Here is a 15,922-nt window from a genome sequence, read left to right as displayed (position 1 = left end):
AAATTGATTTGAAGATTTGACTTTTTTGGAAATGATTTGAATATGATTTGAATGCATGTAAACAAACAAAAACAACAAAAAACAACTTAGTTTAATTTTATAATGATTGAAACAATAATAACTAAAAATGCGACCGTAGTAATCGAGTCAAACCGGAGAATGACAAAATATCAACCCGCACTGCCGAAAGTATAAAAAAAGGAAAAGATCGCCCGCCAACTTGGTCTTGTACACTGCAGCCGTGTCTATAAAAAGGAATTTACATTATACATCAGCACTTACACGGTAGGCGCGGCGCATTTATGAAAAAAATGCGGTTAAGCACATAGTTACGTACACTCTACGTCTCGCTAGTGTGTAGTATTCTTGAATATGGGCCTATTATCTGGATTCCTTATGAAGTTTCCTACAAGCTTATTTTAAAGCGCGTCCAAAAGAAATTTCTTTCATGTCTTCATTTTAAGACATATAACTATTTTCCTTTTAATAAATCGTCAAACGATTACTTTCCGACTGCCTTTCTACAAGACATGCTCACATTACAATCTCTTGAATCTCGTAGGTCACTTCTGCTCTTGAAACATTTTTGCCTGCTATCATGAGGGATGGTTTCTAATCCTGGGGTCCTAAAGAATTTAAATTTATATGCGCCTGTTAATTACCTACGTGGTCGCAGCCATGACTTATTCTGGGTCAGAACTGTTTCCTCGATGTACTTTCCTCAGGTACTATTAGCGAGGGGTGCAAGATTAGTAAATGCGCTTCCTAAAGACATAGACATTTTCAATGATGTAGGTAGGTACTTTTCATTGTGTTTTTGAAAGTTTACTTTATTGTATGAAAGTGTATATGTTTTTTATTATTATTATTATTATTATTATTCGTCTCCTCTCTTGTAAGAGTAATATTTGTTATAATGTAAATCTTAAGTTGTGAACGTCCTGGATTTTGATTTGTTATGTCCACAGTGTTTTGTTTTCTGAAATAATTTTTTAAAAAATACTCATTGAATGTGTTCAAATAATTTTAATTGAATTTTGTATAATATGTATTTCAGGCGTAAAACAAAAACGTAAAACCGGAAATTAAAAGTATCAAAATAAAACAGGACTACAGAAACTACAGTAGCGAGAAAACGTAAATTCCAGACCCTTAAAATCGTGGTTCCACTGTATTTGACAGAAGAGTTCTAAGCTGTCAAATAGTATTTGGAGATTGAATTTTAATGAGGACCTATACTCGCTTTGCTGAGGCGAAAAGATCAATCACATGGCATATGAAAATACAGAAACTGCGCTAGACGGCCCACGTAAATAGAATACCAGAGGAGCTACCAACAAGGCGGACTATGTACGCATCCTCTGAAGACATAAGTAGACCGAAACTAATGTGTCTGGAACTACGCCACGGGGGATTTTTGGATGCTCAGCTAAAGCAGTTGGGAAACAGCGGTACTGGACTATCGTGGCAGAAAGGATGATGGCCATCTCGTATAGATTTATTGCTAAATAAAGGCCTCTCATCTACTGTCCGTTTCAAATACCAAGATTGAAAATGCCAACTATGCAAACTAAAAACGTATAACATTATAGAAAAGAACTATGTTCTAAATAGGAATAATTATTTACATTTTATTTAGTAAAAATAAATTTTATATAATATCTCTTCGACAGCGTTATTATTATTTTTATCAATACCGGGATCCCGGGACCGGAATCAAAGATGTTAATACCGAAATAACAGGATTGAAAAGCCTTGCCAATATTACAGTTCTTACTACCTAAGTAGGTACATCGTATAGCTCTCTATTTTCTAAGTCGTTTATGTGAAGAAATCAATAAAGATTTAAATAATAATTATACCAGTTTATTTTGATGATGCAAGTATTTGGTATATGTATATGAAATATTCTAGACCTAGAGTCTAGACAATACAGCTTAAAAATCACCTTTGAAACATTGAAAATCGATTGGTTACTAAAAAGAAACAACGGACTGGGTCCTGTAGTTGTAAATATTTTTTTTCTGGCATCCCGTTGGACAAATTCTAGTGTAAGGCACAAGCCAAGTATCAGAGTCAGGTGATGGACTTGCATGTCTAAAGCGATCAACTGTTTGTTAATTGAGGTGTTTCTACTTCCGTAGGTAACTAGTTCCGCTTTCATTTGGGTATATTATAATGCAATGGATTGAGGTAAGCCAGGACCCCGTTGGATTAGCGCTAACATATAAATTGCCTCTACGGGTGCTACAGCATTACGCCATACGACAGACAAATATTACGTAGATAAGATGTGAAATACTCGCATACACTCGTTGAACAAATTCATCTTATTATTATTAAGAGTTTAACAAGTTCTCTAGAATGTGTTAGAAAGATTTTAAATAATTATTATTCATAGCTGTTATGCATGTTCATAAATAATTGGAAAACATCGATTTTTCTAGACAATAATGATTTTCATTATGACAAAACTCGATTCGATTTAAATAAAAAGTATTTCAAGATATTATACACATTTTTATATTGTAGTTTGAAAAGCTCTGCTCTAAATCCAGTGACGTAGCAAATGAAAGAAGAAAAATATGGTCATTATTTTATTGTTTTTATTTGTTTAAAAAATTTTGATAACAATGGCAGTTTTCCATGAAGCGGACGATGCGGTCGCTTCATCGGAGAGTGTCGATATCTTGAATTATTTGAAGTTATAAAGGGGCCTTTTCAGCGCCTCAGACCTCTACTGGATTGATAAAATACTCTCTGAAATACGTGGAAAAGTCACACCACAGAACTAGATGAATGGGGAAAACTTGAGGATGTCTTCATCCAACAATACTGATAAGTTAGGATATATATAATATACCTACCTATTCAGTAACGTCCTTAGACATAGTGCCACCCTTAAACTACTTGCCATTCCCATTCATGTTTAGTTTAAAATTGTCTGTAAATTCATTAAGTATCTACCTACTTACGACTCTTACGAGTACATACCTATTTTATTATTTATTTTCGGCTATGGGTATTAAACGTACTTAAAAAATATCTAAATTGTAACTATACTCACCATATACTGAGAATTAGACCACTTCCGCGAAACCTAGGCTAATATCAGGTACTGCTAGTGACGTCCCGTGTGGGTAGACAGGCCATGAGTTGCATAGGGGCGGTACTTTCGCTTCATTATAAAGTAGTTGAAAATTAAAATAGAAATGTCCAAATAACGTGTAGGTATATTCAAGCGCTTTGTTTTAGGCCACACTGTTATATTAATAACAATTTTGAAGTCAGCCAATGAGGGAGCTTGACTGCACATATTATACAATGTCAAGCAAATTCTATCGGATAACAAATATTATGTTGGTGTTAGTGACCATCTTAAATATAAAATTTACCTCTACGCCTGTCACTTACCGAATTTACAGACAATTTGAAAAAAAATAAAAGGGGTGGCATCATGGCCCCGACATCCTGAAGCGGGCCCCTAGGCCACGATATTTGGTGGGCCCCCCAACCTATCGCTAAGGTTAAGGTCACTGTAGTGTTTCCCAAATGATATTCCGCGGAACTTCAAGGTTCCGTGTAAAATAAATGGTATTCTGTATATTTTTTGGCTATTATTGGTATTCTTAAATAAATCAGCTTGAATTGTCGGCACGCAGCATCATACTATGAAGCACTGATCGCGACCCTCTTTTGTGATAAAAAAGTTACATGTGACCCTTCGCCATGTTGGATAAATAGTATTTTTTATTAGTCGGGAAACACACTAAAAGTAATCCTCCTCTAAAAGTAATCAATCCTCCTAAGCCCGGGCCCCCAGGCTAGAGCCCTGACCTCCTAGACCCTAGACCCTCCCTTTGTGGGGGCCATGGGTGGCATTCTAAATCAGTTTAAGGGCGGGCCTTAGCCTAGGGGACGTCACTGCATCGTTTGCTTCGTGGAAAACCGCCACTGCTCTTAAAAGTTGTAATATTATTGTATTCGTTTCTCCAATCGCCGCTCTTTATAATGTGCCACTCCTATGCAACGCATGACCTGCCTACCCCCACGGGACGTCACTATACACACATTTATTTAAGTCGTGACATTTTTGTGTATCCCGCGTTTTTTTTAAGTTGTATTTTGACAACTACGTAGTAGGTACCTACTTTGACAATCGGTTGTCTAAAGTCACGCCGGTCACGGGTCGTTGAAAGTTATCTCAAAATGGACAAGAGAAACAAATAAAAGATTTGACAGTTCAACCGAAAACATAAGAAGTGTCTGCCGGGAAGATGTCGCCTCCTCCTTTGTTAAAATTTACCAACTGCACAATCCTCAGGGACCATGCCATCACGAAAGAAGACTTATGGGTGCGCGACGGTGTCATTGTGGATCCCGAAAAGATATTTTACGTCGAGAAGAAGATGGCTCAAGTGGAAATTGACTGCAAAGGTTCTATTATCGCCCCTGGGTTCATCGACCTTCAAATAAATGGTTCGTTTATTTCATTTTAATATCTTTTTACCCACAAACGTCTTCGACATATTGAATAGTACCTATGTTATTAAATAGAACAACATCTTATTATTAATTTCACAATGACGTTACACTGTTATCACGTCTTATCTACCGGATCACCATTTTCAAAACATCTAATTCGAGAATATCTTATTTTAAAATGTATTGTTATGAAAAATCCACAAATGCTTGTCTAAAGTCCTAACGTTTAAATGGATGTTTTCTTTCTTTACCTATATTATCATAAACAGAAGTCAATATGTACGATTTTTGGCTTTCATTTTCAGCAGCATTTTTTGTGCTACAATAATAATGAAATATTGATATAAAGTCTGTTTACTGGAAGCCAGGCGGGATTTCGGCAAAATTCATGAATTCAAGAATGATAACCTAACCTAACCCAACCTAACAAATAATCCAGTATATCGGCTATTTTCAAAATTTGTGTGCCACTGGTTTCCACTAGACATAGACAAAAACCAAAATGTTTAATTACAATTATTATAAACCAACTTTTTTTATCTCATTCTATCATGTTTGTAAAACTTAAGGCTCGATGACATTGAGCTACTTTACAAGCTACAAGCCGGCGAATTTACAATCTGCTTGTGAACTCGTCCAGTATCATCATTGAACTAGCTAACAAACAGATTGTAAACAATCTACCGAGAAAAGTTGGAAGCCTGGTTACTTTACTCGCTACTCTCTGAAGTGTGGGCCGATCTGCATCTGCGCAGTGGAGCGGTAGTGGCGATCCTGCCGGTAAAAAAACGAACTACTCAATACGTCCTGTCAAATAGTACCAAAAATGACGGTTTCAACTCGCTAGCTTTTTGGCTTCTGAGCGAGTGAAAAGTTTTGTGTGTCGCACTAGCTGACTCGCCCACTATTAAACTCGCCGACTAGCAGCTTGTAAAGTAGGTCAATGTCATTGACGCTTTACCTATTGTTTTTTTTGTCATGCACTGGGTTTGATTATACCCAATCGTTAACCGAAGACCAGGTCTGAATGAAAATACAGCTATTTTTAGATCCTTTCTATACAATAACCTCATATTTTCGTTAATGTTATTTACAATGGATTGCAGGTGGTTTTGGAATAGACTTTTCATATGACAAATCATCAGTGGAAAGCGGCATAAATAAAGTAGCAAAAGGGCTTTTAGCTCATGGAGTCACGTCATTCTGTCCAACACTGGTGACTTCACCTTGCGAGAGCTATCATGCTGTCCTGCCTCGAATAAAGAAACGACAGGGTGGACCCGATGGAGCGACAATCCTCGGGGTCCACGTTGAAGGTCCGTTCATCAATAAGGAGAAAAAGGGTGCTCATCCTATAGAGTGCATTAAAGAACTAGAAAAGGTAAGCACTGCTAATTTGAATGATTTCGAACAACTCATTGATTGTATGGCATCCTAAATTTTTTTGAGCCTACACAAAATGCTGTTCAATCAAGTACATTTGAAAAATGAATGAAAAAATATATCAATTAATTTTGAATATAAAAGATATTTATTCATCTTCGGCTTGTCTAAAAAACATCTACACTCGCCGCCATCTGTCGAAAGTGCTCTTAACCGCCATAGACTCTGGATGCTGTGTCTGTTTCTACACAGTTCAACCACAGCCCGACCTAGCTTTTCACACAGCTATTCTTAACAGTTAACACTTTAGCACGTTTCTGTTATTTTTATTGGTCCAAATTAACACGGAAGCAATTCCATACACAAGGTGATTATCTACAACTAAATTTGTAATACAGGGAAAATTTTAATTGGTAAGCATATTGTGTGAAATATGTCTCCTATTTGCGGACCTCAGTCAATTTCTGGTATGTTCGTGCTGGCGTATCTTTGGTTTTTCCACCCGAATTCTGAAATTTTGTATTGAAACGTCAAACAAGAATTGAACATATCAATATAACCTACAATTTTATTAGTCATGTCACTGCAGTATGGATTAAAAAAAATATGTTACCACTCGTCACTCAATATTTGACAGCTCGCGGGAAACTATAAATTGACACGTCGGCTGTGACCCGTGACATAGATTATTTTTCAAAATAGTCGCATCTCAATTTCCAATATGTAATTGACAAAGATAAAGTACACACTGCCAAGAGAGGGGGTGTTAAAATATAGCACTTTTGACAGTTAACTTTTCTTGTGACAATTAACTCCCTGAGTACATAAAGTGATACGTTAGATCAACCTCGCTGGTCTATTAAAGAGGTACCTTTTGTGTGATTGCATGTCTTGCATAATGTCAAGAATACGTTTTACGTCGAATACTGAAAAATGCTCTCGGTTTATGCATTTACGCTCATTTAATGTTGGTGTATTACACACACTATTGCACGTGCATAATGCGTGCTTCATTTTCGTAGGACACTCACACATTCAAAACACGGCATCAACATGCGACGTATTGAATATAGCCTATCGGTATTATATTTATTATCTGTTCTGTGAATCGTACTCTTAGTGGAAACTTGGACCATTAAAATTTTAATAGTTAGGAGAATGACTAATAAAAATAGTATGTAAGTAACAATCATGTAAATATTTATTTTGTCAATGTCCAATTATTTTCTAATTTAATTTACATCTGACAGCATTGTCATGAAATAAACATTGTAGGTAGGTATGTAGGTATCTAAAATATAGGGCTCAGCTGATCGATGCAAATTTCATTTGTTCTAAATGCTTTCTTCATTTTGTGAATTGATGTTTCTGACCAATTTACACTCTAATAGTAATTTTGTAAAAGTTATTCTGATGTATCAAGAATTTCAAAGTAAACTATAAAATAGGGAAATATATTTGTAATGGATTAGAATCAATAGTCAAAAATATTGCTGTATAAAATCTAATTAAAGAGTGTTGATTCATTTATTAAAAAAAAACAGTAGTCTCTGAATCTTCTGACGCAAGTGCCTATACATAATATATCAAACTAAATACACTGTTTCACAGGGTTTCAATTCACTGGAGAAGATGTATGGCTGCCTAGAGAACATAGGTATTGTTACTCTGGCGCCAGAGTTGCCCAACGCTAATGAAGTGATCCGTCAACTGACCGATAGAGGAATCACTGTGTCATTAGGACATTCAATGGGCAATCTGGTGGATGGAGAGAAGGCAGTCAACTCTGGCGCTACTTTCATCACACATTTATTCAACGCTATGTTACCGGTGAGATTTAACATTATTGTATTAATTAATTTAATAATATTATTACATATCATCATCTTCGGCGAGTCTTGCCTTCCTCCGAGAACTTTCTCGATCCAGCATGATCCAGTGGCACTGCTTTCCAACCTTAAGGACTTAACTGATTCGAGATCAACCATATAAGTTTATAGAATAATGACAACAAATATGAACTTCTAACAATTAACCAACCATATTATCAACTATTTGGTGAGAGTTTCGTATTTTTCCATTCGAATCTGTTTTAGTAACAATTATATTACAACACATTGATAACAATGTCACTATGTATTATTATTCTTGCCTTCGTCACTGTCTGGTATACATTCTTTCTTTCTTTTGACCATGTCCGATCCTAATAGGATCATATGGGCCTCCACAGAGTGGAAATTTGTATTGACAGATTTTTTTTTTACGAGAAATGGATGTCAGCCACTTACTCAACCTATTAGGTCCATACTCTGACTCATACACAAATTGAAAAACAATATGTGTACTTGTCAGACCCAGGATTCGAACCCGAGACCCACGACACAATAGTCCAGGGGAGGGCAAACTGCGGGCCGCATGTGGCCCGCCGGGTATTTTTTCGCGGCCCGCCATCATTAATTGCACTTCTGATTACGAATAACTTTTTTATAATTTTTTAAAAAATACTGACAATAGATTAAAATTTGAAGAATTTGTTGTTTCGTAAATGTATTATCTCAGTACGTCTTCCTTGCATCTCGTCTCACACTATGTAACCACTATTTTCTACGTGGAACATCGTGACATATTTAAATACTTTTAACTCCGCGTTGCAAGGAAACAAAATTTATATGCCCACGATATGGTAAAAAGTTTGAATGGATTTCAATTAAAACTCAAGTTATTCCTTCGACAAATATCGAATAACAACGTGGACCACTTTCCAACTTTGAAGTTGCTGAATATACCAGAATATAAATTTGAAGAATATGGTAAAATTATTAAAGCTCTGAATGACGATTTTTCACAAAGATTTGGTTACTTTCGTAAAATTGAGACAAGTTTAGCAATAGTACGCGATCCATTTTCGATAGATATTGATAGTGTACCGACAGAGCTACAACTTGAGATTATTGATCTGCAGTGTGACACTGATTTAAGAGAATTGCATCGTCGTGAAGAAATCTCCAAATTTTACAATGCCCTTCATTCAGACAAATTCGACCAACTTAAAGATTATGCAAGAAAAATGTTCGTTATTTTTGGATCAACCTATATAATGTGAACTAACATTTTCGATCATGGACCTCAATAAAAATTCTTTACGGTCAAATATCTCCGATGCCCATTTACAAGCAGTTTTGAGAATATCAACTACAAAATTAACACCTGAATTTAAGAAAAATGTACAACAGTTTCATTCTTCTCATTAATTTTCTTGTAATGTTTATTTTTCGTGATTATAAATAGTGTATATCTAAAAATGGTATTTTACTTGCGGCCCGCCGCTCATTTTGAATTCTTGAATTTGGCCCTCCATCCAAAAAGTTTGCCCCCCCCTGCAATAGTCCAACGCTTAAGCCGTGCGGCCATACCATGGTAGATATTCATAGAAGATGCTAAAGATGAGACTCGCATGTCACTAAACCCGATTTATATGGAATAGTAAAAACACTCATAAAGTTAAAATTATATTTCCAGCTAGTTCACACAGTCGATAGTTTTCATTTTATAATATCAATTATATTATTGCGATAAACATCCTACATAATAGGTACCTTTATTTAGAACAGAAAATTAACACTTATTTATTTGTTTCAATTCTATCTATTAATTACTATTATTTCAATATGCAACTTATTTTAGTTCCATCACCGTGATCCTGGCCTGGTGGGATTGCTGGCGTCCAGTTGCATCCCTCCCAATCGACAGGTTTATTTTGGAATCATTTCCGATGGAGCTCACACCCACCCGGCAGCGCTGCGCATAGCTCACAGAACACACCCAGAAGGTACCCTTTTTCCGTCAGCTTATTATATTGTAATATTTACAATCTGTTCTAATGTTGAAATATCATCTTTTTTTCACAGTGCCCTAAATGTACAAACATTTTTCCACGGCACCCTAATCTTGGAATGTGTATATCCGCGTATGGATGAATGTAGTTGACTTATATTCAAAACTCAAACAGCTCCATATTGTCAAATTTTATTTTTAACCTACCTTTCACAAAATAACTCAATTAGACTCTTTTCTTTTCCAATGACATTAATATTATTAGATGTGTGTTTTACAATAAAGGGTCTATAATTTTATTAACATCCAAAATGTCGATCGGTGGTTGGCCGTTCAGTAGACTGATAAAAAGATTCAAATCATATCCAACTCCGTGTAAAATATCTGCAATAAGGGAAGAACGCGGAAATGAAATGTTTATATCTGAAGAAAACAGCCACCGATCTACCATTGTGACTGTACATGAGTGCAGTGAATAAAGATTGCCTGGAACTATTAAATTTTCCTAATACTCTTTGGAAATCCTCTGACATGCTCCTATGATCCTATGGCATGACAGCTAATAATTTATTGTAAATATTATTAAGTTACACAACATTTTCATATTATTAACAAACAGCCCTATTAAACGTGTGTAGTTTCACAAATCTCTAATCTATTATTCGTCTTGTTTCCTTGACAAATTATCCACTCCATATCTGAATTCAATATTTTTTGTTCTAGGGTTAGTGCTTGTTAGTGATGCAATCTCAGCTCTGGGTTTGGCAGAAGGTCATCACCACATCGGTCAGCTGAGCGTGGATGTCAGATCGGGCAGGGCATATGTCGCCGGAACCAACACTCTTTGCGGAAGTACAGCGGCTCTCGATTACTGCGTCAGAGTTTTTCGAGAATCTACAGGTAATGAACCCAAATAATTCTAACACTAACACCCGTAAATATATTCATTTGTATTCCTTCTCTGAGTTCTCATGTTTTTTTTCAATGCCTTGTGATTTTCAAACGTCTTATTGAAAAACTCGAAAATAAAATTTAATTTACAGTCGAATTTGGTTATTACGATCGCGGATGTAATGAGGAAACATTCATTGACAGTTTACTTTATGATTTTCTCTATACATTTATTCACTTTTATAACGAGGTACTTCTCGGGTATACCGAGCAAAACTGTTAATGTGTATATCGTTTAAAGACAACATTTTCGACCCTAAGCAATAAAACCCGACTGTGCAGTTAACTAGACCGATGCCGCCGGGATCGGATTACGTTTATGACACTAGTTAAGTGTAGGTACCTAATTGGTGTTTTCACCGACAGCATTGAAAAAGTATCCACGCATATTTTTGAAATAGCATGTAGAAAATCCAAGCTTTGTAAAGTCAGTAGGTACCTACCAGCGCCGGCGGCTCAGCACTTCATTACAATAAACAACTTCTTTTGTCGTTTATGAATGCCATGCTTGTTTCGGGGATTTTTACGATGGTTTTCAGATTTTTAATGTTCTATGGTTAAATAGAATGTGCCATGAAAAATGTTATATAATGATATAACGAGTAATGCTTATAACGAGCAAATTCAGTCGGTCCCATCTTCCTCGTAATAACCAAGTTCGACTGTATATTCATTTGTATTCCTTCTCCGCTCATTTTTTTTTCGATGCCTTGTGATTTTCAAACATCTTATTGAAAAACTCGAAATTAAAATTGAATATAATAATAATATGTAGTCTACATTTCTTACTTTACAGATTGTTCAACAGAGTATGCTTTGGAAGCCGCCTCCTTGCATCCAGCTAAAACCATTGGAATAGAAATGAAAAAGGGTACCCTAGCATTCGGTGCTGACGCAGATTTCATATTTCTCAAACAGGATTTGACTGTGCTGTCTACATGGATTGCTGGAGAGTGCGTCTATAAATCTGCTCAATTTAAGCATATGTCATGATCTCAATTAAAATCTTATTATAAAGGTTATTAAAATAGTCATATCTAAACTTCCATAACTATACTATATTATACTGTAAAGTGACTATTTGATCTTTGGCGGTCGATTGTAGAATATTATAATAAGTAGACTTAGGTAGCTAGACATTTGAGTGCTTCCAACTTTTCTACATATTGCTTGACACAATATGCAAATATCAGTTTTGTTGGAAATGCAGTAAAAATCTCCTGTGTTGCCCAATTTCGAATTTATAATGGCTTAGAAAGTTTTTGTTAATTCAATCCATTATAATACTGTTCCGCCACATACACATCAGTTCAATTAATACATCGTACTTGTTGACAGTTACAATAACCGATATTGTAACTTCATTCTATGTATGTTCTGAATTATTCAAACATTTGATGACCAAAAATGAAATAGTTACATCTTAAAATTAGCAATACTTTTCTGACAGGGTATCGAATATTATTGTTTTATTTTACCAAATTAATTATATCCTGATAGACCATTCACATGTGGTTCAAATTACTGACTTTGACAATATGGACATGAAATATTGTCACATTTTCAAGCATTATATTATGCTGTTTATTCACAGTGAAAGGGTCAAAGAAACGTATGTGTCTCATTTTTGTCTACTTTAACAGGAGACCCTGAACACCAGTAAATTTACATTCCACCGACAAGTATTTTCAGGAGATATTGTATTAAACTAACTTTTATCTGTTGACTTTATTGATAAGTCTCTTTGTGACTAGTAATGCAATAATTGTTATTTTATGTCCAGTGTGTACCATATTATGTAACTCAAAATTGTGAAAAATTGAGATATGTTTCTTTGTCCCTGAGAGGCCAATTGCAAAATGAGAAAACAATCTTTTAATAATTATTCTTCTAAAGATTTTGTTTTTAAATCAAGGCTAGCTTGAATTAAAAATCAGAGTAAAGTAACATTGATATTAAACCAATGACTGATTTTACCAATATTTTTTTACATCCAAGCTTTTCAAAAATATATTCCTTACAATATTTAAAAAATTGTTTATTATACTAAAATAACAAGACTTTTAAAAAAAAAATCTACCAGATTTGATTATAATCAAAGACTGAATTGAAAAAAATGAGTATGTAATAAGCAAATGCTACACAAGTTACTGTTTGTTTTACTCCCATTTTCATAATCATTATCAATTTTTCGTCACCACTGTAAACCATCCAATCTTCATCTCTACTAGGCTCCACATACTTACAAGTTATATTGTCTTTGTGAAATATTATTTGTTTACTTACCGGTGTCTGCCAAATTGCGTGCCGCAGTGCGTGTGTCGCAAGACGGTCCAGCTGTACCGCGAAAGAAGTCTGTGAAACGGTCGTCATTGTGTAGTAAACTCATTATTTAAGAGAGTCATCACTCGTACACAGTAGTGAAGGGTGGAGGTAGACTGTTAAGATCAAACATAAATAGTGCACACTATACTTTGTCTACCGTACATATTTGTTTTCATTGAAATAAGACTACAATTGCAGATGGTGTTGGTTAGTTTTTAAAATTCAATTAAACCCTGCGCCAACCAAGTCATAAATAGTCAAAAAATACTCGTCTACAGTATAACCTCGTTTTTACGTGCCCGGAATTCACGTTTTCCCGGATATTGCGTGTATTTTTTTCAGTCCCGATGTATTTCAGTACATTTAATACCCGCATTTACATTTTTCTTTCCCGCGATTTACGCGCACTTGACAATGATTGGGTCGTGACATTCGATCGATTTTTCAATAAAAATTTTAATTGAATGTTGTTTTTTAATAAAACGTTATTTTTTTAGAAACATAAAATTTAAATGTTCTTTTTTTCAATACCCCCCTTTTACATTTTCCCTCCAATTAGGTTTTTTTCTCCAGTCCCTTAAAAAACCTAAAATAGGGGTTATACTGTATCTATAAAATATCTAAAAGTAGTTTTGGCAAAGTAGTTCTTGGTTCGGCAGGGCTTAATGAGGTTGAAAAAACTAACAAACGCCATCTGTAATATGAAAACAGATAACTGGCTGAAAAAATTTTAACTATTTTTGACCGATCGCCCATAGCATACCTTAACTATTTCGGTTTGGCTTAGGCAGGGTTCAATTGGTTTTTAAAAACGAACCAGCACCATCTGCAATTTGTAGTCTTGGTTCAATGAAAACAAATAAGTATGACTGACAGAGTTTAGTATGCACTATTTAGGTATGTCAGATCTTAACTGCCTACATCCACCCCTCGCCACGGGCGGTCGACTAATATTTTCCATCATCAAATGTGCGAGTGGGTCATCAATCCTTTTGCAAGATTCGACAGTATACACCTGACATTAACAATGGAGGAAAGTTTCATAGACTTCAAAAGTGATCCCATGTACAAGCCTTCTTAGCTAGCATTTTGGATTCCGGATTGGAGTCAATATCCTCAATTAGCTACTGCAGCCATTAAATCTGTTGCCAAAAATGGAAACGATTATAAATAGTAGATGAGGAGTTACACGTTTGTTTATTTAATTTAGAACTGTATTTTGACATGATTCTTTTACGGAATCAATTGCACTTTCTCACTTTTTTTATATACATACTAATAAATTAGGTATATTTAATTTTTAGGGGATTTTTATTCTGGGTGCCATGAAACAAATTCCCCATCACAGGTTATCTGCAGGTAAAAATGTTTCACTTAAAAAATCATGTTTTATAATGTATTTTTTTAAATCTGTTCAATGATTACTGATGAAGGTTTGTACTTTGGTGAAGGAGTAGGTATTAAAATGTTGCATTTATTTACAATATAATTAGTATGGATAAATTAATTTTATTATAATTGTTCAAAACAAAATCCTAGACTACGAAAACTTAATCAAGTGCAATCGCACAGTGGTGGCGCTAGTGTCGCAATGTGAATATTGCTGGAGTACTGCAAGCTATTAGTTGTCTAAACCGCCGCACCTCAAGTTAGAGTTATCAGTATCTAGATGTTTCTTTGGAATGTACCAATGTCCTAATTTTCCCTTTATAATATATTATTAGTTATTAAAAATAACTCATGCTTTGTGATTTTGGCAAGTTTTTCTTTATACATGTTATCAGTGGTTTTGTTTGAAATTCTTATCTGTACTGTGTATGTATTGATTCAGCCTTATCTTTTATCAGCTGTGTGCTGTGGTGATAGGTGATAGATAGGTTTGAATGTTATTCTTAATCTAAACAAACATTCTGCCTATTAATTTGTAAGTATGTTTATAAACCAGTGTTTATATTTTTATACAACATTTTGTATCATTGTAACGTTTATGTAATACATAATTCAATTCAGGCATTCTAAATATATTTTAATAAAAAATACTATACACAAATAATTATAATGGTTTTCTTTGGTATGAACCTCAATTCCACAACACGAAAACTCATATAAATATATCACTGGAATAAATATTCAATAATAAATTCTAATGGATTTAAGTTTTGTACTATTCCATTTGAGTAGTTTTTTTGCGACCAGGGTTTCGCCTTTCGGCATCTTCAGGCACTATATGCACTCATCAAAAGGTAAATACACACTGACAATGAATACAATTAATTTTAACTTATATAAAAAATGCTTATACAATAACTTATATAATAAATGCCCACGGTGGCCGCGTGGCTTAAGCGTTTGACTATAACGCCGTGGGTCCCAGGTTCGAATCCTGGGTCTGGCAAGTACAAATATTGTTTTTAAATTTGTGTGTGAGTCAGGGTATGGACCTAATAGGTTGAGCAAGTGGCTGACATCCATTTCTCTTAAAAAACAAAATCTGTTAATACAACCTCTACTCTGTGGAGGCCCATATGATCCTATTAGGATCGGACATGGTCGAAAAAAAAAATATATATATATAACAAATTAATACAATAAGGTAGGTAAAAACTTTATCACCTACCTATTAAGTCAAGGATCACAATCAAAATATAACTAACAAATTATGAATAGCTGAAGTGTTTGTAAAAAACTCCTATCATTAATAATACAATCAATAGGTGTATACTTTGTCACAACCAGCGGCAGCTTCTCTAATACCATGCATGTGCGCTGCACTCCTTTTTCCTAAACATCACTTAATGTGCATCAATGCTATTCATAAGTCATCACTCGTTTATCGCAATTTAATCCAAGTAAATTTGTAGCAAAAGCATGTACCCACTGAACAGTCATCCAAATCGAGCGCTCGTGTGAGCGCCCTAATATCCATATTAGTTTGCCATTCATT

At 34.9% G+C, this 15,922-nt stretch overlaps 1 protein-coding gene and 1 long non-coding RNA gene across 2 annotated transcripts; one reads left to right on the top strand and one right to left on the bottom strand.

Annotated features, from left to right (window-relative positions):
• The first annotated feature begins 4,154 nt into the window (after positions 1–4,154).
• On the top strand, positions 4,155–13,453 carry LOC147063836 (N-acetylglucosamine-6-phosphate deacetylase). Its single transcript, XM_085958827.1, has 6 exons — positions 4,155–4,479; positions 5,592–5,866; positions 7,480–7,698; positions 9,553–9,697; positions 10,426–10,602; positions 11,450–13,453. The coding sequence occupies exons 1-6, from the start codon at positions 4,278–4,280 to the stop codon at positions 11,644–11,646; spliced, it is 1,215 nt and encodes a 404-aa protein (XP_085814953.1). The 5' UTR covers positions 4,155–4,277; the 3' UTR covers positions 11,647–13,453.
• LOC147063835 (uncharacterized) lies at positions 11,636–15,025 on the bottom strand. The gene is made up of 3 exons (XR_015071987.1): positions 14,791–15,025; positions 13,583–14,253; positions 11,636–13,250 (listed from the first exon to the last, which is right to left on the bottom strand). It is a non-coding gene; the product is annotated as an uncharacterized LOC147063835 (long non-coding RNA).
• Positions 15,026–15,922: the final 897 nt, after the last annotated feature.

This window comes from Rhyacophila brunnea, unplaced genomic scaffold (genome assembly GCF_057557595.1).
Source record: "Rhyacophila brunnea isolate RB1 unplaced genomic scaffold, BYU_Rbru_1.0 scaffold_8, whole genome shotgun sequence".
Lineage (NCBI taxonomy): Eukaryota > Metazoa > Arthropoda > Insecta > Trichoptera > Rhyacophilidae > Rhyacophila > Rhyacophila brunnea.
Note: the sequence above shows the minus strand (reverse complement) of the source record. Positions and strands in the feature narration are given on the sequence as shown.